The sequence below is a fragment of the Dioscorea cayenensis genome, chromosome 14 (assembly GCF_009730915.1).
Source record: "Dioscorea cayenensis subsp. rotundata cultivar TDr96_F1 chromosome 14, TDr96_F1_v2_PseudoChromosome.rev07_lg8_w22 25.fasta, whole genome shotgun sequence".
NCBI lineage: Eukaryota > Viridiplantae > Streptophyta > Magnoliopsida > Dioscoreales > Dioscoreaceae > Dioscorea > Dioscorea cayenensis.
The window spans coordinates 4,152,763-4,175,310 of NC_052484.1; the positions used below are offsets into that span (position 1 = coordinate 4,152,763).

The window sequence follows — 22,548 nt, forward strand, 5'->3', positions numbered from 1 at the left end:
ATCATTTAAAAGGGTCAAAACAAAAAAAAATTTGTCTAGGGACCATATAAAACATGTATTTATTTGAAGGACCAAAACAAACAATTAACTTACTTTAAAAACCCACTCTTGATATATATATATATATATATATCTAAATTGAGAAATTTGTTAGTTTTAACCTTTTTTAAGCTGTGCCACACACATGTTACCTTATCATGAGTTTGCACGAGTTAAAAGAATCAAGACAAAAACAATTATCTAGGGACCAAACTGAACATGTATTTAATAATGAAAGGACCAAAACAAGCAATTAACCCAGTTTAAAAAACCACTTTGATCCTGAGACATTACATTTATATATATGTGAAGAAACCATGACATTTAACACTGATTACATGATTACATCCAAATGACAAAAGAAGCCCACATAAAACTAGTAAAGCATGTGCACAAATCCTCACAGTTTGTGTTGTGGAAAAACAAATAGAAATATGCAAAAATAAAAAATGAAAATGCACAAGAACACAGGAATTTAACGTGGTTCGGCTTTCAATCAAGCCTACATCCACGGAGTAGCAAGAAAACCCTTTTAATATTCAATGACGAGCAATACACACATACAAAGGGGGAAAAACAAGGAAAAGTTTCATATAACCCCCTAAGTTATTCCAAAATTGGCCAATGGGTTCACAAATAAGTAAAATGACAAATCAACCCATATAAAATAGTATAGGGTTGAAAATGCAAAACGAGTCATCCAACTTAAGCCCCAAATCAACAATCTCCACCTTGGCGAGATTTGCAAGCCACATCACAAACCATCTCATCATCGACATCCACCTTAGTATGAAATCTCACACCAATCTCAGAAGTTCCTTGCTGCATCTCCAACAATTCAAGCAATCACAATGTTGACCAAATTCAAGCAATGATTGAACTTGGCACCACCAATGACCTTAGTCATCATATCAGCAGGATTATCCCTTGTATGAATTTTCTGAAGCAAAATAACTCCACCATTCACGATATCACGAACAAAATGAAAACGAACATCTATATGTTTAGTCCGAGCATGGTGACCCTGGTTCTTTGCTAAGTGAATAGCACTCTGGCTATCACTAAATACCTCCACCTGTTTTTGGTTAAACCCCAAGTCTGCAATCAGTCCATGTATCCAAATGGCCTCCTTCAAAGCTTCTGCTGTTGCCATATACTCTGCTTCTGTAGTAGATAATGCTACAGTAGACTGCAATGTAGACTTCCAACTGATAGGCCCACTAGCCAAAGTAAACAAATACCCTGTAGTAGACCTCCTATTGTCCAGATCACCAGCAAAATCTGAATCCACATAGCCAATGAGAAATCTGTCATCATTCTCATGATTTCTCTCAAATTTCAGATCAACCTCCATAGTGCCTTTAATGTACCTCAATACCCACTTTGCAGCTTCCCAGTGTTTTTTTCTTGGATCATGCATATATCTACACACCATACTAACAGCTTGGGAAATATCAGGTCTTGTACATACCATAGCATACATAAGACATCCAATTAAACTAGCATAAGGTACCTTCTTCATATAATCTCTTTCGACATCAGATTTTGGGGATTGATCAGCACTCAATTTAAAATGAGGAGCAAGACGAGTACTAACTGGTTTAGTGTGTTCATCCATGCTAAACCGCTGTACTATCTTCTTCAAGTATTGGTTTTGACTCAGATGCACTGTGCCCTTTACCTTGTCTCTACTAATCTCCATGCCCAATATCTTCTTGGCCTCTCCTAATTCCTTCATTTCAAATTCTGAGTTCAACTGGTTCTTCAACTTATCAACCTCAGCAATATTTCTTGCAACAATTAACATGTCATCCACATATAACAATAAGTAAATGAAAGTCCCATCCAACAACTTCTTAAAGTAAACACAAGGATCATAAAGACTTCTTGTGAATTTATGAACATTCATAAATTGATCAAACCTCTTGTACCATTGCCTTGGAGACTGTTTCAAACCATATAATGACCTGTTCAACCTGCAAACCAAGTCTTCCCTGCCAACTGCCTTAAAACCTTCTGGTTGTGACATGTAAATCTCCTCTTCCAAGTCCCCATGCAGAAATGCAGTCTTCACATCAAATTGTACCAAATTCAAGTCAAACTGAGCAACCAAAGCCAAAAGAATCCGAATAGATGAATGCTTTACTACTTGAGAAAAAACTTCATTGAAGTCAAGTCCTTCTCTCTATGCATAACCTTTGGCCACCAATCTTGCCTTGAACCTCACACTATCTTTTCCACGAGTACCTTCCTTTTTTTGCATACACCCATTTTGCAACCAATCTCTTTTTCTTCCCTTTGGTAGCTTCACAAGCTCCCAAGTGTTATTCTTCTGAAGAGATTGCATTTCTTCATCCATAGCCTTATTCCAATCCATTTTTTCTGAACTTCTAATGGCTTCTTTATAGGTGGTTGGAATGTCATCTTCTAAAAGCAGCAACGCATAAGCAACCATGTCGACAGAATCGGGGTGGCTTTTCGATTTCTCTCCTTGTCCTAGTTGCGACTATACTATTATCATGTCTTTGTTTAGGTTCATCTTGAGAACCTCCATCAATATTATCTGTAAAATCATTTTGTAGGTGTAGGGGCTTGCATTCATCCGAGAACTAGTCTGCATTATGCTCAAACTCCACATGTTGCACATTCTCGCTTTGCACAATTTTTCTTACTAGGTTGTATTTCACTTTTTGAGAAATCGCCTTCATCAAATGTAACATCTCCGCTTAATATCAACTTCTTCAACTCTTGGGCACCATAACTCTGTATCCTTTGACACCACTCTGCAAAGACCCAAAAATACACCTTTCTTTGCTCTCGGATCAAGTTTACTTTCTGTGACATGAAAGTAAGCAGTACAACCAAAAATATACAAAGAATCATAATCGATGAGTGAGGTTTTTCCAGGTCCACACCTCATAAGGTGTTTTACCTTCAAGTGCAGCTGATGGTAATCTATTGATGAGGTGGCATGCATATGCAATTGCCTCTGCCTAAAACATCTTGCCCAAAGCAGCGTTGGACAACATACACCTCACCTTTTCCAACAAGGTCCTGTTCATCCTCTATGCTACCCCATTTTGTTGTGGATTTCCCCTCACTGTGAAATGCCTCATAATACCTTCATCTTCACAAAATTTTTGGAAAGAATTAGACTTGTACTCACCTCCGATGTCAGACCTCAAGCACTTTATTTTTCCTTCCAGTCTGATTCTCAACCATTTTCTTCCAAACCAAAAAAGTGTTGAAAACCTCATCTTTAGTCTTCATTGTGTAGACCCAAACTCTTCTGAAAAATTCATCTACAAATGTAACAAACAAAAACTTTTCTCCTAAAGATGCAACCTGTGTTGGCCCCCAAACATCTTTATGCACATAATCAAGAATTCCTTGATCGATGTCTTGAGGGTTCCAAATTTCACCTTGGTCTGATTTTTCCCAATACACAATGCTCACAAAAAAATCAATCTTGCATGTCTTTGCACCCTTTTAACAAGCCTTGCTTGACCCGAGTCCCTTGTAGTGCCTTCTCACCCGGCATGTCCAAGCCTCATATGCCACAACCTAGAAGTATCAGAAACACCTTCACTCTGCTTGGCAATAATCGTACAGCTCCACCTACAATTGTTTTTCCTTGTAGAAAATACAAATTCTTCATCGGCTCCTCTCATCACAACCATAGCACCCTTGGACACTTTCAGCTCACCTGTCTCCATTGTGACTTTGAAACCTCTAGATTCCAAAGCACCCAAAGATATAAGATTTTTCTTCAGATCTGGTACATACCAAACATTTCTCAACTCCCTGATAGTTCCATCATGAAGTTTCAAACAGAATGAGCCTACTTCTTTCTTTTCACATGCATAATCATTTCCCATGAGGATCTGTCCCATTATCGAGATAACTCCAAAGCGGTAAAATGATCCTTATTCGGACACATATGGTATGAGCAACGAGAATCCATGATCCAACTATTTGAAATACTATCGAAGTGGATACCAAAAGCAAACTCGAGTCATCATCCCCACAGGGTCACATTAGCATTCTCGGTTTTCTTCTCTTTTTCCCTTCTCCTTTTTGCTTCAATTTTGGACAGTCTTTCTTCCAATGGCCTTTATTATGGCAGAATGAACACTCATCTTTTGCTGGAATTTTTCTACCATCTGCTGAAGTTTCTCTCAAAGCTCCTCTAGACTTAGACCGAAACTTGTTCTTCTTATCTGATTGTCGTTGCTCTGTTCGTCCCCTTACTGCTAATGCTTCTGAATTCTCAAACTGGGCCTGCTTATCTCTCCTACGAAACTCATTATTCATCAAAGCATCAGAAACATCCTTAAATGTTATTGAATCTTTACCATAAATTAGTGTGGTGGCAAAATGATCAAACGAATCAGGTAATGAACTCAATAACAATAAGGCTTTATCTTCATCTTCAACTTCTTCATCCAGATTTAACAAATCAACAATCAATTTATTGAAAGAGTGAATATGCTCCATCATTGGCGTATCTTCTTTGTATGAAAAACGGAAAACTTGCCTTTTCAAATACAAACGATTTTGAATGCTCTTCATCATGTATTTATCTTCCAGTGTCTGCCACAAATCCTTCGCCATAGTCTCTTTCATCACGAAATACTTCACCTCCTTTGCAAGACAGAGACGAATGGTGCTACACGCCAATCTATTCATCTTCACCCACTCATTCTGTTCCATATCATCCGGTTTATCTTCTAGGGTTACATCTAACCCTTGTTGCACAAGAACATCCACCACTTCACACTGCCACATCCCAAAATTCGTGTTCCCATCGAATTTTTCAATTTCAAATTTTGCATTTGAAACAGCCATCCGTGCCGTGCGAGATCCAATTGCTACCTGTGTTCCAGATCTGGGCATTCTCTCACAGGATCGAATCTCTCTGATACCACTTTGTTGTGGAAAAACAAATAGAAATATGCAAAAATAAAAAAATGAAAATGCACAAGAACACAGGAATTTAACATGGTTCGGCTTTCAATCAAGCCTATATCCACGGAGCAGCAAGAAAACCCTCTTAATATTCAATGACGAGCAATACACACATACAAAGGGGGAAAAACAAGAAAAAGTTTCATATAACCCCCTAAGTTATTCCAAAATTGGCCAATGGGTTCACAAATAAGTAAAATGACAAATCAACCCATATAAAATAGTATAGGGTTGAAAATGCAAAACGAGTCATCCAACTTAAGCCCCAAATCAACAGTTTGTTCATCAAACAGCTTTCATTCTACACTGAAATCAGTTCACCAATAAGTAACTATAGTACACAAATAACTTAATGTATGCATTTTAACACATTCCATAAAAGATAAACATCACAGAGCATAACTACGACAAAAGAAGTGCGCATAACCTGGTAAAGCATGAGCCAGAATCCTCACACTCTGCTCATCAAACAGCTTTCATTCTATGCCGAAACCAATACATTAGGAAATATACATAGAACACTAGTAACTTAGTGTATGCATCAAAACACATGCAATTAAAGATAACACAACAATGAGCGTAAATAGCATTTGTTTCCAATTATTTTTTCGCTGTCGCTTATTAGAGTCTTAAAATGTGACTCCCCTTCATACCTTAACAATCTCTTCGTGTCGTATGTACTGGATTAGTTTCTGATTATTTATGTAGCTGAATCTTTCCAATGATTTCACCCTTCGGAACTAAAGCCAAGTTTTCTCAAGTCATTCCTCGTTAAGCTGAATACAATATTAAACAGAAATCACAATGATATTTGAAAAGAAATGTTAGCAACTCAAAGGAATTTGATGATTACAATGTACGACACTCACCAGGATTTACTCCGAGAACAGTTCAACCGGTTTTAGCTTGAGTATTATGAAGATAACGCAAAATTTATGAAGATAACGCAAAACGAACAATATTATGATCAAAGAACTAATATAAATACCTTGTGTCGATACCAAGCTTCATCGCATTACCCTCTGAACAAATCTTGCACAGCAAATATTACATAGCGTGCGTTACGGCGAGGCTTCAAGCCAGCTTCTTCCAGCTTCCTTTTGACTCACTCTTCTAATCATCTCTCTTAACTTAGCCGAACCATCCCACAAACCCAAACTAGCACAAACATTCGAAAGGGTTACATAATGCGATGTATCATGGATTGGATCTTGAAGCAGTTCTTTTGAAACAAGTTTGCTGAGATCAGCATTCTGATGGATTGCACATGCAGCGAGCAAAGAGTTCAGAATTGTTTCATTGGCTTCACAAGGCATGTCACCAATCAATTTCTTTGCCTCTTCGAACCTTCCATCTCGGCTTAAAATATCCACCATGCAAAAATAATGCTCCGAAGTAGGAGCTAAACCATGTGTATCGTTCATTTGTTTGAAAAATGCACATGCCTCGCCAACCATACCAGCATGTCTACAAGCAGAAAGAACTCCAAGAAAAGTAATCTCATTCGGCTTCTCCCCTGATTCCAACATCTTTTCAAAAAGATTAATTGCTCCCATGGCTCTTCCATTGTTCCCACAACCGATGATCATTCCTGTCCAGATAACAGCATCCTTCTTAGTAACAGACTCAAAAACTGCAAGACCATCATCAATATCCCCACATTTTGAGTACATGTCAATGAGAGATGCAACAATGACATTCTCCGTATCAACCCCGCTCTTAATGCAGAGAGTATGAGCTTGTTTTCCACTTTGAATAGCTGATAAAACAGAACATGCTTTCACAATGCTGGAAACAACATAGTGGTCTAATCCAACACTTGAACTAATCATGTCTCTGAACAGAGAAAATGCTAATCCATGAGATCCTTGTTGAACACAACCAGTGATTAGTCCTGACCAAGCTATTGCATCCTTACTTGGAAGCCCAGCAAAAACCTTTCGTGCATCATCTAATCTGCAACATTTGGTGTATAGATCTACAAGAACACTTCCCACAATGGAATCAAAATGACAACCGTTTGTGACTATCAAACTGTGAACTTGCATTCCGATCTTCAAATTCTGCAGGTTAATACAAACCTTTAAAGCACTAGAGAGAGTATATGCATCCATCCCAACGGCCAATTTATAAATTTCCAAAATCAGATCAAGAGCAGCCCTTTCATTCTGGTTGCAAACATATCCTGAAAGCATTGAATTGAAGAGCGGCACTCTGTCCCAAAGAGGACATTGACGTGAGTATTGATCAAACAACTCTCTTGCTTCATTAATTCGGCCACACTTCGCATACATGTCAACAAGTGCTGGCCCTGTATAATGGCATGACTCGAAACCATATTTGACAATGTAACTATGAATTTGCATTCCCAACTGTTCAAGTCTTAGGCTACCACATGTGTTCAAAGCACACGGAAAAGTGAAATGATCTAGCTTAAAACCAAGCTTATGCATCAAACAAACATACTCTGAAGCCTTTGGACTCTCTATCTGTGCAAATCCAGCAATGAGACAGTTAAATGACACGCCATCATGTTGAGGAGCTCGACAAAATAGTTCCTCCGCTTCAACCATGTTACCTTCTTTGCAATACCCAGCAATCATCGTGTTCCATGAAGTAAAGTTTCCCGGAAAAATCTCATCAAACACTCTCGCAGCTTCCTCGACACTTCCACATTTAACATACATATCAAGGACAGAGTTCATCAGAACGGTATCAAACAACAACCCAGCTCTCGAAACAAGCTCATGGATCCACCGGCCGTATTCAATATCTCTCAGCAAACTACACGCCTTCAATGCTGCAGAAAACGTAAACCCATTGGGTTCCTCCAAGCCAAACTCCAGCATTTGATCAAAGACTCTCAGTGCCTCAAAAGGCTCTCCAGCATAAATATGTGCTGAAATCAAAGCAGTCCAAGAAACAACATTCCTCTCAGGCATTTCAACAAACATCTTCCGAGCATCATCAAGCAACTCAATCTCAGAGTACATGGACATCAAATTGTTAGCAATGAAGGTACTACCACAAATCCCAAGCTTGATCAGCTGAGAATGGAGTGATTTTCCATGATTGACAGCTCCAACTCGCCGGAATCCTCTCAAAACTCTCACAATTGATTCAAAATTAAGAGGCCGTGAAAAGAGACGAGCCATCTCTCGCATTTACCTCTTGCTCTCTATTTTTTTCTCTATATAAACTTTTCAACGGTCGAATATATTTGAATTTCAGTTGGGAAGGAAAGCCCGGGAATTGGGTTGGTAGTTATAGACATATGTTTTGCATGGAGATGAAATACATTGTTGAAAATTGAGAAAAGGCAACATGTTTGGGATTTTAATATGGAGATGGAAGTCAATAGAATTTAAATATATATAGAAACGTTTGTTTGCTGAGGTGCCACTTGAATTAAGTTATTTTATAATTAAAAGAGTTGATATTTTATTTTTCTCAACTACTTCTAGATGTCAATGTTTGTTTTGTGTATAGATTTGTTCAAGGACTGGGCTACCTACTCAAATCCGAAGGTTCACCCGAAATTGAGAAGGCTTGAATAAATATATAAGACTCAATGACGGGCTTAGAAAAAAAAAAAAAGCATGTTTTAAAAATTGGCCAGCTTTGGTTTTCATTGTTAAATATATTTATTAATTAATTTTGTATATAATAGTTTGAATTGCCATTGATTATTTATGAATTACGTTTTTACATATTTATATAATATATATCTATTGTTGATTGCCATTAATTATGATGATTTGAATTTTAGTTGTTTTAATTGAATAAAAATGTGCATTTGGTATTTTAATTTAAAGTGTTTATAAAATAATATTGAATCATGTTTACGGATTAATATTATTGTTAAGTTTTATATTTTATTTATTATTTGATGAAAAACCTATTTGGACGAGCTTAGCGGACCTTGATTAAAGGTCATCAAATTTGGACGGGTTCTGTCAAGAATTAAGGCCCATATTTTCGGGCCGGGTCAGGCCAGGCTTAGACAAATTTGAATATTAGTAATTATGGACTGAGCCCATCCCAAACCTGACCTGGTTTGGCCCAGTGGACTTGTCTATTAAATTGTGCACAGCTTTCAAAATAAATAAATAAATAATAATTCACAAAATCACTTCAGATTTTTATCAATTGTGTTTCGGTGTTAATAATTAAAATTGGTTTTAAAGAGCAAAATTATGATAATATAAGGGAATAGAATAAAATTAAGGGTGCATCATCATTTAAATATATAATATCTGATATAATCTATTAAATTTATTTTCAATATAAATTTAATTTTTTTATGAGATGTGAACAAAATATGTACAAGTCATATCTGAGAGACCTCTAGTGGATTTATTATCTCATTGCACTTGTGCCCTCATGGTAGAATATAAATGCTCTGCACAAAAGACTTAGTGCCAGTAGACCAAAAGTCATGACCATAATTGTTTTAAATATAAAAAATATGATTAATAAAATCTTTACAACATAAAATATATTGATGCAAAATAAAATAATAAATATTACAAGATACACGTGGATCACAGAAAATTTTACAAAAAAAAATTATGTAACGCTAGAATAAAAAATTTAATATATAATATGAATCCACACAAATTATTATTAAATAGATCAAATGTGACAAGGGAGTTATTTTTAAAAAAAATATTGTAATGTTATATTATATGTTCATAATTCATTTAACCAAAGTTGTTTAAAAAATAATAATAAAAAAATAAAAAATTATCTAAACAAATAAAAACCATTTGAGTCATTTTATTTTATTGACATAATAATAAGATAGTTGATATTTTACTTTTTCATTTTATTGAAAATGGAGCATTTGAGTCATGCTCGTTGTTTGTCTATAATTTAAAAAGAAAAGAACTTCATTTATATCATAATTTAAAAAGAAGAAAAAAAAGTTCATTAATATCATAAGCACTTCTTAATTAAAAAACCAAAAACTTAACTGGAAAGGACCATTGACATCATTTGTTGTGGAGGATGGTTTCATAAATCAAACCTGTTCCTCTTTGTCATTACTTTCCTTAATTTTATTTTATTTTATTTTATTTTATCAACCCTCCACTATAATATATAATTCACATAATTATATTTAATATATATTTTTATTCATGAGAGACATGCACAAACGTGAAGTTAATATTTCAAATACATATGTTTCACTTTTACATAAAACCAAATGTCAATAAGCCAAAAAGTCATTAATGTGCGTGAACATATCATTAACAAAGTTTTCAAATTCATATATAAATCCCCTTCTTTTTCAAAATAAATATATATTAAAAAAAAAAAAACTACACTTCACTTCACTTTCACTTCAACACAATTAAAGAGAAGCAGACCCAATTTCTTCCAATTTCTCACAGCTTTTGTTTAGAAACAACAAATATGATAACAAAAATAATTGAAAATTAAAAAAAAAAATGAAATGGCAGAAAAAGAATAATTTGTCATTGATTTTCAAATCTTTAAGAACACCTTATAAAATATAAAATTAATAAATGAACTAAATAATTCTGGTAAAAAAAACACTGATTTCAGATGCTCTGGTTTAAAAGCAGTTTTTCAAACATAAGGCCTAATACACAGAATCACACTAAGCCTGCTGAGCCAATCCCTGTCAAAAATTAAAAACAGGAGTACCAAACAAAAATTCAGCCAAAAAAGTACAGAGGAAAAACATTCTATGTAAAAAGAAAAAAAAGTTAAGACCAATCCGATGTTCAAAACAAAAAAAATATGCAGCAATTATCCAGAGACTAGGAATAAAGATGTATCATGTTCTGAACTTATTCCCAGATTCCAATACTTGTCCTAAAAACTCTTAACAAACTCAGCTGCCATTCATCATATCAAAATATTTGAAACAACAAACTCAAAAACAGTAATTACAGAAGCTGTAGCCATTATAATAGTACAAGGTATGCATGCATTCTTTATTTCTGTTTATCAAATGATGTAACATGAGTTATTTTAGCTACATCAGCAAGATATCTCTAAGTCTGAAACTTTTGTCACACATACAGAAGTGACAATATTTACCCATATAAAAGAGTGAAATTTAATGCTTAAGATGATTAATTTGCACCAACTCTGTCACGAGGTATAAGGCGCAACTCAGATCCATGCTTGAGAAATACGTTACCTGAAAGTGATAATTTAAATTCAGTTATTAACAAAATCATGACAATTTTTGTGATGTTTATTCGTGACATGAACTGATTCTGAATCCAGTGAGGGTGCATTTCAAGGAATACTGCTATGAATAAACCATTAGACTTCATTACAAAAAAGCATAAAGAATAAAATAAAATAAAATAACTGCTTAGTGCAGTTGGATGGTATGGATGACTACTATTCCGATTTAACCATTCTCCAATGAAACAGAAAATCAGACTCAAGGATTTACAAGGTACAAGCAGGGGGAAAAAATTCAAACCAGGGTTTCGCTATGACAGATACGCACTCCTTGCTCATGTTTTTAGTTCAAAATGAGTTTGGGTAATGCCGTATGGACGATGATTGATGGAAGGTTTGGATTGCACAAAAACAGATAATTTGCAGTGGGTAGTGGGCAATGGATAATAAGTTATAATTCATTGTGACCATACTATACAAACTACATCACAGTTGGGAAATTACAAACCACAAGAAAACAAAAAGAAAACAATCAAACCGGGATGTTTTATGATAGATATTGATAAATTATCCAATTTTTAGTTCAAAACCAGTGTGGGTAATGGAAAGCAGACACCAGGTTGACAGAAGACCAATATTAGAAAAAGAACAGGTAGTTTGTAGTAGTAATGATCAATCAGCTGGAGTCCATAGTAATTAGTAACCATCAAACTAGGTATTTCTACATAGATATCTGCCCACCATCCATCGCTTAAGTGTGGGTAATTGAGTGCAGAAAATACGCTGATTTAAGGTTGAGATTGCAAAAAGAATGAATGGATAATTTGCAATGGCTAGTAGTAGGATGATAAGTTGTAATCCATAGTAACCATATCAAAGTACATTGGATAACAAAATCGCTAGAAATAATGAAGTGCCATTTTCTAGCGGATCTACAACTAGCAAGGGTCTTGATGGTGGAAAATTCAAATCCAAATCGTGGTCAAGGTAAGTGACATAAGAAATTTTAAGGAACCACATACGACTATAAGATATAAAAAAACAAATGAGATGAAAAATTTAGAAGCTGTCTGCATACAAAAGAATAAATTAAAGACTCATAGCAAAGGAACAATTTTAATGCTGTCAACCATCTACTCACTTCAGTCACATCACTATCATGGCCCTGTCCAAAAGAAAACACATCTGTGTTGCCATGTTCTCCAAATGCACAAAATCTCCTCAGCTATATTGACAGTTAAATAGTAATGTTGATAAAGACTAGTTACCCTATTATGTTGACACGAGATTATCACACATTCAGTGATGAACAACTCATGCATTGGTTGCTGTATATCCTCCTTGTTTATAAACCATAACTCAACTTATATCAATTATTTAAAAACAAAATACCACCAGACGAAATGACAATGAAATTTTTTTAAAAGAAAATGTCAGTTGAGGAAAGATAGACATATATCATCTCTATGAAAATCAATGTGCAACTCAGGCATAAATTTAGAAGATACAACATAATTTTCAAGGATAGGCGGGTATCCTCATAATCTAGTTGAGATCGACTTGGAATGCATATGCATGCAAGAATTAGGAGTAAAATCAAGGTAGAAACTTGTGTTCATGCAATCAAATGACTCAATCATCAAAAGTTCCTAGGACATGGATGACCAGTGGCAGCCGATACAGCAAGTGGCACAATAGTCAAATGGAATAAGAAGCTAAAAACTGGATTTATCACAAGATAAAAGGTGGCATACCTGCACTCTGCTGTGGGTTGATTCCAACACCATCTGCATAGGAAGCAAAATTATGAACTTCCAATAAATATAGAAATTTTAAAACAAATTGATTAGTATCATTCAAAAGCCAAAAGAAAACAATTCAGTGGAATCAGATTTTTAACATTGAAATTGGCATAATTCATTGGAATCAATAACTACATACTTCTCTAGAAAATCCTGTCAATGTCCATCCAATGCATTCTTTCAATACTAATGCAATCATAATTTATTAATAAGGCCTAAAGGAACCAAATTTTCCAAAATCAAAACATTAATAGGATCAATCCACGGACAAATTCCACCACAAATCAAGCAAATAGCAACTCAAGTTTTCTAGACAAACCTCTAATAAAACAAATATTCTAAACAAACATCTAATAAAAGAAAAAAATTCAAACTTTCTTCCGATCAAGGCCCTAAAAACATCAGATCTAAGTATACCATTGGTGATGATGGCACTGGTCTGCGGGGGAACCTTGAACTCCTCCGCCGCGAACTTCAGCACTGCTGTGAATGGGGCCGCCTCCGGGACGCTGAAACTGGGATCAAATTGAAGGAAATCAGAAACAAAAAACGGAGCAAGAAGAGATGAAACCCTAGAACGGGGAAGGGATCGAGAGAGAGGCATACACTTTGAATGGGAGCTTTGGATCGGAGGTGAGGGTCACCTTGAAGGACACCTTCCCACCACCCGCCATTGAAATCGAAGCCGAAGCACCAACGATGTCCCGAGAAAAATTAACCAAAAATAAATAAAAAAAATAATGAACAAATATATTTAAATATTTTTTTTGTTTTGCATATAAACCCCTTGAAAAGACTGAAATCATATTTTGTGTGTATTCATTGAATAATAAGTTTCCCTTCTTTGGAAAAATATACAAGAAATTGCTATATTTCCACAATGAATAAAAAGACCTTTTTAATTTTATTTAAATACTTACGTATTTTTCGTTCACTTGAGTATTTTTCTTAAGTGTATAAATTTATAATTATATGAATATAATTATAAAATATAATTATTTTGAGCATACATCACAAATCTCGGCAGATAGAGAAAAGCAAGAGAGTGAAGGGAGATGAGAGAGATAGAGAGTAAGTAGGGTGGGGAGAGAGAGTACAAACTGTGACACTAATACTAACCAAAAGGTGGTTCTGGGTAAAAAATGGGGTAGCGAGTAATGAGTTTGTTTCATTAATTTTCTCTGGAGGATCATGATATGAATCTAGAAGGTGCCACTAGAAATTGAGCTAATCAAAATGTTGTATCTCCTATTTTACGATTCTCACTATGTATTTTACTGCTATTTATAAGCATAATAATATTATTTAAATAAACGGTGGATCCTGAATGAAAACATCTCTCCATTGTATATGCTATTTTGAAAACCATTTGATTGAAATTCAACTGTTCAGCACTAACGTCTGTAAATATTGTGTCTTAGACTTTTATAGATAACACGGCCTCAATTATTTCTATAAATAATTATAACTTAAAATATAAAAAATCCACTATCTTGTTGCTAGACTCAAAGCTTGGTTTGATTTTTGTTTTTTGTTTTTGACAAAGGCAATACACTCCACAAAAGAAGTTATTAAAAGATAGACAAGTACGGTGGTGCATTAATTACTATGGTTTATTGACTTTAGAGAGAATTCTTAATTTGATCAGACATCATATAAGACAATTAGAGTCTTACTATGTGCATGTTCAAAAGATTTTTAAAAAATCAAACAGAGCTAATAAATTTCTCTTGATATGCAAAATTTTCTTTGTTATGAAACTTGGAGAACAATATTCTCCTATAAAAAAACCCAATAAACAGTGAACGAACAATATTGCTTCATATTTACACCATTTGCAACGCCGAACCAAAGATTTGACCATGAGTTTGTCATTTGCTATTTAAATAACAATCTATTCTACTATGCAATGGTTATTTAGTTTGAATTTTGAACTTAAGAATTTGCTTAGAATTAATTTCAAATTGAATTGATTTGGAATAAAATCTACTTATACTTAATTTTTTTTAAAAAAATAAATTTAATTTTAATTTCAAACTAAATTTCACTTCATTTATGGGCTTATAATATATAATATGTATTTTGTTTTACTCTACAATAAGAAATGAAGTGATGGTTCCATGAAATAGAGCAATTGAGTTTTGATGGGTGAGAGGAAGAAAGTCAAGAATTGAAAAATGGGGTGAATCTAAACCTTTGTTGGTTTCATAACACATGAACATTTATTTAATTTAGTTATATGAAAATGAGCTGAAATATACTTAAATCTTGACTTAATATGGTAATATATAAAATAATTTAATTATTTATTTCCCTAATAAACAAAGGGGTTCATAGCTCAGTGGTAGAGCAATTGACTGCAGATCAATAGGTCACCGGTTCGAACCCGGTTGGGCCCTTTCTGTTGGTAGTTTTTATCCAATTTTATATTTTATTTGTGACCCAATTTTATATTTTATTTGTTACTTTAAGATGGTGCTGCCTCTATCTCGTCAAGTTTCATTTGTAAGCAAATAAATTTATCCTTTTTTTTTCCAGGGTAAAAAAAGTAAAATCATAGAATATGATTCACTTTTACATGTGTTTTTTCATATATTTTTACATCAATCATACCATAAAAATTTGGGTAGGTCAGTTCAGTTTTTTTTAAAAAATTTTGGGTATCAAATTTCAATTTGTATTTTTTTAGTCACTAGACATCAATTACATTTCATTATGAAAATACCTATAAAATTTTAGCTAAATTAATTTAATGTGGTCGCTGGAATGGGCATGTTGATGATAGCTTGGCACTCATTAAGTCCAGCTTGATATGAGTCATATGACACACACCACTTAGGCGACCTCACATTTATGTTTTACCACATCATCCTCCACTTTAGCCACCTTCCCACCCTTCTCATCCACGTCAGCCCCTTTCTTCTTCATTGCAGAGCAAGCAAGTCTTAAGAGTCAAGAGATTAGAAACCCTAGCACTTGACAACGAGAGCTAGAACCAAAGCGAGCTCAAACTAGAGCAAGATGTAGATCATGACGAGCAATTGGCAAAGAAGATCTTTGGACGATGAAACATCAAGTTACTGAAAGTCCTTTTATTAACTCATCTTCCCATTACTTTGAAATGTGAAATGGAGATCGTTGTGCTGAACTACATTTCAAAAGTTTAAATTAAAAATAAAATTAGGGGTTCACAAGGGTTTACCCCTCAAAGTAACTATATGAAAAAAATTATATTTTTTTTTAAGGTGTAAACAAGTTTTAAGGTCTTGTACTTTGCATGTGGATGTTCACTTATTTTAACTTTCCTCAATAATCTTGTTTCATATTTTCATAGTTTTTGTTTGCATTGTTTTTGTTTGATTTCAAGTCTTCATGTGCATATGGGTCTCATTAAAAATAGAACTTGGATTTCATTAATGTTTACATTGTTTTTGATTGATTTCAAATCTTAATGTGTGTCTAATTTGGAACTAGAGAAGTCCTGATGGTAGAATTAGCCATTTAACAGGAATTACAATGGCTGCATATGGGTTTTTTTTATATGTGGCAATGGCTCAATAAAATCTAGCTAATATCATACAGATGGAATAAAAAGTAAACCAATTTATATCTCCATGCATGGTAAAATATTTTTATGACATTGATAAGTACACTTTAATAAAAGATTTGAACCGATAAAAGTTAGTTTCATTAATGTACTAACAGGTTGATGTCCATGTGATTATGTTAGATAGTTGAGTTTCATTAACTGACTTTCCTTTTGGTGTAATTCCCAGATTGATCCCTGTACTATAGCAACTATCCCCTTTTAGTCCCTCTACTATAAATTCTGCCTATTGAGTCCCTTTACTTTTTAAATTAGGAAATTTTAGTCCAAGCACATACTACCATTTTCTTTGCCGTCCCTATGTGCCAAGTTGGATTTTTAAAGGTGATGTGGCAATTCTTGGAGCTGACATGGTTTTAGTTAATATTTTCCCTCCACTTTGCGAGGGCGCGTTGGGCTTATTTAATATTTTAACAAAAGGGAAAGTTGAATCCAAATAATGGAAACTTCAGCTTTCCTCTTTGGCCGATCACCCATAGTTGTGCCCTAATCATGATCATCGGATTGAGGAAATCATCGTCGTTGTGAACCTAACATTGCTAGCCATTGTCATCAAGGACTTGTGAAGCTCTCCCTAGTGCATTTCACGCTTTGGGCTACTTCTCACTTGATCCGCTCTGGCTGTGGATTCTTTCCGTTTTGGCTGGCTCCCCGCTTGCATCAAGTGAATTCAAGAGTCACAGGTGTTCGGATCCACCACTGCTGAGATCGATCTCAGATCTCAAACATCGATAATCTCTTTATCATTTCTCTAATATTCTTGTTTGATCTCATCTTGCTTTTGAATCCATGCTTGTGGTGTTGTTTCTGGTTTTCTTATCTGTATTCTGTTGGATTTGATCGTGAGTGAGTTGATGATTTAGATTTATAAGTATCAACTCCATCGTAGTCTTTTTGGTTTTTACTTTTTGAGTTTTAGATAGAAGGCAACTTCTCTGGATATTTATATTGTTTTCAGAAAGTATCTCTATGATTTATTGTTGTTCATGTTTACCATCAATCACATTAGATTGTATTTTTCATTGTGAAAGAAAACCTTGTTAAAATCGAAATATATCTATATATCTATATACACATAATTAATTGGTATTGTTTGAAAAATTTATCCTAAATAGATGCCTTATTAGAGCAAAGAAATTGCAAAATTATAAATTTAAATGGTAATCTTTTGAAAAATTTATCCTGAATGAAGACCTTATTGAAATGAAAAAAAAAAAAAAAAAAATCAAAGCCAATAATTTTAACTAATCATTGACCTTATTATTATTATTATTATTATTATTCCTAATTAGAAATAGTAGATCTTGTTATTTTTTAGCTAATATATATGTTTTGTTAATGATAGATAAATTTATCCTATGATTTTGTCTAGATTCATGTTACCACTTATGTTTATGTCAAACCACACCAATGATCATAAATATCTCTTTGTGATGTTTTCATTAATAAGTATCCTTCATTCTTTGTCCATGTCTATGGCTTAATGGCTTAAGTATTTATAACATTAATTTATAAAAATGTAGTTATTTATGAATAATCTGCAAAACTACAGAACTGCATATGACAAAATTCTGTTTAACTGGGAACATTTGTGCTTAGTTTGACTTAAGATATTTTAATCAACTTGTTTTTCTATCCCTATCTTATGATAGCCTTTTATGTATTGCAATGAAGTAGCAGATGGTGAATGAGAGGTAGCTCTCAATCCATGAGGCAAGTTTTCTACTTGGCTTAATGGATCAAGCCACTTAAAACATTTAAACATACACTGTAATCATGCATTGAACATGATCAGAGTAATCCAATTTTAGTCACAATCCATCACAACTTGCAAGGATATGCAACACAAGCAATTCAGATAAAAGTAATTCCAAGAGCCATGAAGTAGAGATTAGCATGCCTAAGTTGACCACACTTCCAAAAATTAGTTAGAACAATGCATTCCAGCACATTTGTTGTGACTATAAGTTCTCATTTAAGTAAGATTGATGCACAATTAAAAGAGGAATTGGTTCACTTATTTATCATTTATGAGAGTATTTGTCATATCCGATGTGTTCACTTATTTACAATATCTGATTACTCAGCTATAGTTGAGCAGCATTCTACTAAATTAATAAATCTCTAATCTACTATTAGAACAAAACCTAGAACACTCAATGTTTTTTCAGCCCAAGAGACATCACATAATTGATGTGTTCACTTATTTATAACATTTGATGTGTTAACAAGTAAAAGAGAAATTGGCTCATCTCATAATTGATGTAATTCCATTATGAGACTATGTCATCTAATGTTAACATAAGATTTTTGTTATTTATTTGGTTTAATTGCCGTATAGGTCCCTGTAATTGTGTACTTTCTGTCCTTTTAGTCCTTGTAATACTTTTAAATACATTTAAATCCTCATATTTGATCAAGTTGGGACTTTCTAGTCCGTGGCATAGATGGCGTTAAGTTTGACGTTTCTTTTGCGCCGACGTTACTTTTTTTATTATGAAAATGGGGGACTAAAAAGTCTCAAATTGATCAAATATGATGACTTAATTGTACCTAATGGCGAATGTGACTTTTTTATTATGAAATAGGGGGACTAAAAAGTCCCAACTCGATCAAATATGAGGACTTAATTGTATCTAACATCGAATATTTAAAGCCATACCAGCTCAAAAGATACGGTGAAGATAACGCCATCTACGTCTTGGACTAGAAAGTCCCAACTCGATCAAATATAATGACTTAAATGTACCTAAAAGTATTACAAGGACTAAAAGGGCAAAAAGTACACAATTACAGGGACCTGTATGGCGGGACTTGTTGGGGGATTTGAAAGGGTTAGGATATGATGTTGGAAAGTCATTGAATTTGTTTTTCTTGGATGATGGGGGGACATTAAAAATTGTTAAGAATGATGAGGAGATTATTGATTTGGTTGATCAACTAATGAGGCATTAGGTGGTTGACATCTATGTAGAGTGCTTTGATGGTGAGACAAGTGAGAAATTATCAAATAGTTATTGCCTTGTCCTATTATTGATGATATTTCAATTCCCTGTCCCAATAATTTGGTAGATATTTCATTACAATGTCCTAATGATGATGTTGCATTTAGGGTGAATGAAAATGCTATGAGTGAGCATGACATTAGCTTTGGAGAGGAGTATGAGGAAACTTAGGTAGATGCCCCCATTGTAGGATCAGATACAGATGATGAGAGGAATCAGGCTAGGGTTAAAGTTACAAGATATATGGAGATGAAAAAAATAGTGCAGGGATAAGCTGGTGATATTCCAGTCAAGGTTTTTGATAATGCAGGCAGTGAAGGAGGTAACACAGGGCTAGAGCAAGCTAAGGAGGAGAAAGTAGCTGGATTTGAAAGTGATTACATCGACTCATCAGATCCGGGAAGCTATGAACAAACTAGTGAAGATTTTGATGCAGATGATGCCATAAGGCATATAGCCACTTCACAATGTTATAATCCTAATGTACCATTACCTGAATTTTTCTTAGATCTTAAGTTTACAGAGCTGAAGAAATTTAAGAGTGTACTTGTGGATTTCTCAACTATGAATGGCTTTGAGTTTAAATTCATAAAGAATGATAAAGTTAGAGTAAGAGCAAGGTGTTCTGCAAAGGAATGTACATGGATGATTTTGTGTTCTTGGTGTAATACTAAGAGAATATATGTGGTCAAGCATTATGTTGTAGAACATTCATGCCTACTTTTGACAACAAAAAACAGGAGGATTACAGCTAATATAGTTGCAAATAGATTTGGAGATCTTATTAGCAGCATGCCTTTTATTAAGCCCATTAATCTGAAGGCAATGGTGAGGAGGAAGCTAGGAGTTTTTGTTATAACCAAGGTGTGCAGAAATGCTAAAGGTTTGGTGCTCAGAAAAATTGAACAACAGTTCAGAAAGGATTTCTTAGTGATTAACAACTATGGAATGGAGCTAAGACAGTCAAATCCTGGTAGTACTATAGTTATTATATCTAAAAAGAGAAGTGTAGATAAGTTGCCTATTTTTCAAAAAAATGTAAATTTGTTTATCTGCAGTTAAAAAGGGGTTCATTGCTAGTTGTAGAAGGTTAATTAGCTTGGATGGATGGTTTTTGAAAAGCTTGATGAAAGGACAATTACTTATGGTAGTAAGTAGAGATGGGAACAATCAAATGTTCCCAATAGCTTTGGATGTTGTAGATAAGGAAACAAGTGAGAGCTGGAGTGGTTCATTCAACATCTGTAGGCTGATCTTTGTATGGGGGATGAACTTTGGTGGGTTGTAGTAAGTGACATGCAAAAGGTTGGCAATTTCATTACAATGTTTTTTTCCTCAACTAAGTACTTATTAATTTTAATGAAACATATTTCCTTGGCAAGGTCTAATCCATGCAGTCAATAAACTCTTGCCTTCAATTGAGCATAGAATGTGTGCAAAACACATTTATGCTACATAGGGGAAGAAATACCAGGCCAAAGAGATACAACTACATTTTTGGAACACTACTAGGGCAACAAGTGTCCCTGAGGTGAAGAAATACTTAGAAATCATGAAAAACCTAAAAGGGGGTGTGCAGGCTGTGGAAGAATTGTTGGAGAAATAGCCAATTAATGGGTGGTGCCAAGCTTTCATAAGTGGCATGGTCAAATATGAAAATGTTGACAACGACATATGCAAGACTTTTAATGGAGTGCTACTAGAAGCCAGAAGCAAGCCCATAATTGGAATGTTTGAAGAAATAAGGCAATATGTGATGAATAGGTTAGTAGTGAAAAGAGATTATACTATGAAATGGAATCTGGACTGTGGACCCAACATAGTTGCCAAACTGGAGAAAGAAAGGAAAAAAAATGTAACATGGAAGATTGAATGGAATGGTGGGGCAAGCTATGAGGTGTTTTGGGAGGATGTGGTGCAATATGTGAGGTATGGCATTGTTGTTAAATTAGAACACCAATGGTGCTCTTGTGGAAGATGGAACAAAACTGGGATCCCATGTGATCATGCAATGGTAGTCATTATTTTTTGTGGGGAAGATCCAGTCCATTACTTGTGTGAGTGGTTCAGTAAGGAAATTTATTTGAGAGCCTACAAGTTCAATGTCAACCCACTCAGAGGTAGGATGTTTTGGCCAGAAACTGTGGAAGGTCCTTTGCTTTAAAAGAATGCCTGGTCGACCAGCAAAAAAAAAAAAAGAAAAAGAGAACCATTAGAGGGGAAGAATAAAGGCTCGTCGAAGCTTGCCAAAACATGTAGAATCATGAGGTACAAGAATTGCAATCAACAAGGTCACAACAGGCTAAAATGTCCAAACAAAGATAATACTGTAAGTTTGTTAAGTATATTTTTATTGTTATCAGTTTACTGTCATGACAATTGAATGGCTTTGTTTTTAAAATATTGTGTTGTTGTAGTCTTCAAGTGTTGCCTCTCCACCTAAGAGACCTCCAACATCAAGTACTGCACATGATGGTGCTTAACAACTAAGAAGGAAAAGCATCCCAAGTACATCAAGGGAAAATATGAGTATAGAGAATACTTCTTATAGGGGAAATCATAGAATTGTATCCTATAGTGCTCCATTTAATACATTATCAGATAATGCTCCAGTCATTATATTAATGGTAAGTGAATGTGAGAGTTGTTCTCAATGATTAATATAGATAAATCTTCCATGTATTCTGAGAGTCATTTATTAAATAGCATCTATTTTTAATACAGGATGTCCACATTGGTGAGCAAATTGTTGGCAAAGAAAATCCACAAGCTGCCTCTTTTATTACTGCAACTCAATTAATAGTGAGAATTTTTCTCATATGAATGTTCTTAACAACTATCCCTTGTTCTTTATTTTTTGGAGAATTGCTAATGACTACTTTGTGGTGAAAATGTAATGTATAGGCAAGAAGAGATAAGAGGAAGACAAGGCATGGTGCACATTTTGTTTAATTTTATA

At 34.4% G+C, this 22,548-nt stretch overlaps 2 protein-coding genes and 1 non-coding gene across 4 annotated transcripts; 1 reads left to right on the forward strand and 2 right to left on the reverse strand.

The window, feature by feature from the left end:
* Positions 1 to 5,451: 5,451 nt before the first annotated feature.
* Positions 5,452 to 8,388, reverse strand: LOC120275352 (pentatricopeptide repeat-containing protein At4g08210-like). Of its 2 annotated transcripts, none has more exons than XM_039281894.1 (2): positions 5,996 to 8,388; positions 5,452 to 5,783 (listed from the first exon to the last, which is right to left on the reverse strand). In XM_039281894.1, the coding sequence occupies exon 1, from the start codon at positions 8,169 to 8,171 to the stop codon at positions 6,069 to 6,071; it is 2,103 nt and encodes a 700-aa protein (XP_039137828.1). In that variant the 5' UTR covers positions 8,172 to 8,388; the 3' UTR covers positions 5,452 to 5,783; positions 5,996 to 6,068. The 2 variants fall into 2 exon arrangements, with proteins under 2 accessions (XP_039137828.1, XP_039137829.1); XM_039281895.1 differs by having other exon boundaries at positions 5,877 to 8,388.
* A 2,473-nt stretch (positions 8,389 to 10,861) lies between these two features.
* Positions 10,862 to 13,709, reverse strand: LOC120275167 (ubiquitin-fold modifier 1). Its single transcript, XM_039281676.1, has 4 exons — positions 13,584 to 13,709; positions 13,395 to 13,492; positions 12,930 to 12,962; positions 10,862 to 11,182 (listed from the first exon to the last, which is right to left on the reverse strand). Exons 1-4 carry the CDS (start codon positions 13,649 to 13,651, stop codon positions 11,115 to 11,117), a joined length of 267 nt encoding a protein of 88 aa, XP_039137610.1. The 5' UTR covers positions 13,652 to 13,709; the 3' UTR covers positions 10,862 to 11,114.
* A 1,595-nt stretch (positions 13,710 to 15,304) lies between these two features.
* On the forward strand, positions 15,305 to 15,376 carry TRNAC-GCA. The gene has a single exon. It is a non-coding gene; the product is annotated as a tRNA-Cys (tRNA).
* The last annotated feature ends 7,172 nt before the right edge of the window (positions 15,377 to 22,548 follow it).

Excerpts from the sequence above, each read along its gene's own strand:
- LOC120275352 (XM_039281894.1), bottom strand. The coding sequence starts at position 8,171 with ATGCGAGAGATGGCTCGTCTCTTTTCACGGCCTCTTAATTTTGAATCA.
- LOC120275167 (XM_039281676.1), bottom strand. The coding sequence starts at position 13,651 with ATGGCGGGTGGTGGGAAGGTGTCCTTCAAGGTGACCCTCACCTCCGAT. Across the intron at positions 12,963-13,394 it reads CAGTGCCATCATCACCAATG|ATGGTGTTGGAATCAACCCA; the intron begins GTATACTTAGAT and ends CTTCCTATGCAG. Across the intron at positions 11,183-12,929 it reads CAACCCACAGCAGAGTGCAG|GTAACGTATTTCTCAAGCAT; the intron begins GTATGCCACCTT and ends TATCACTTTCAG.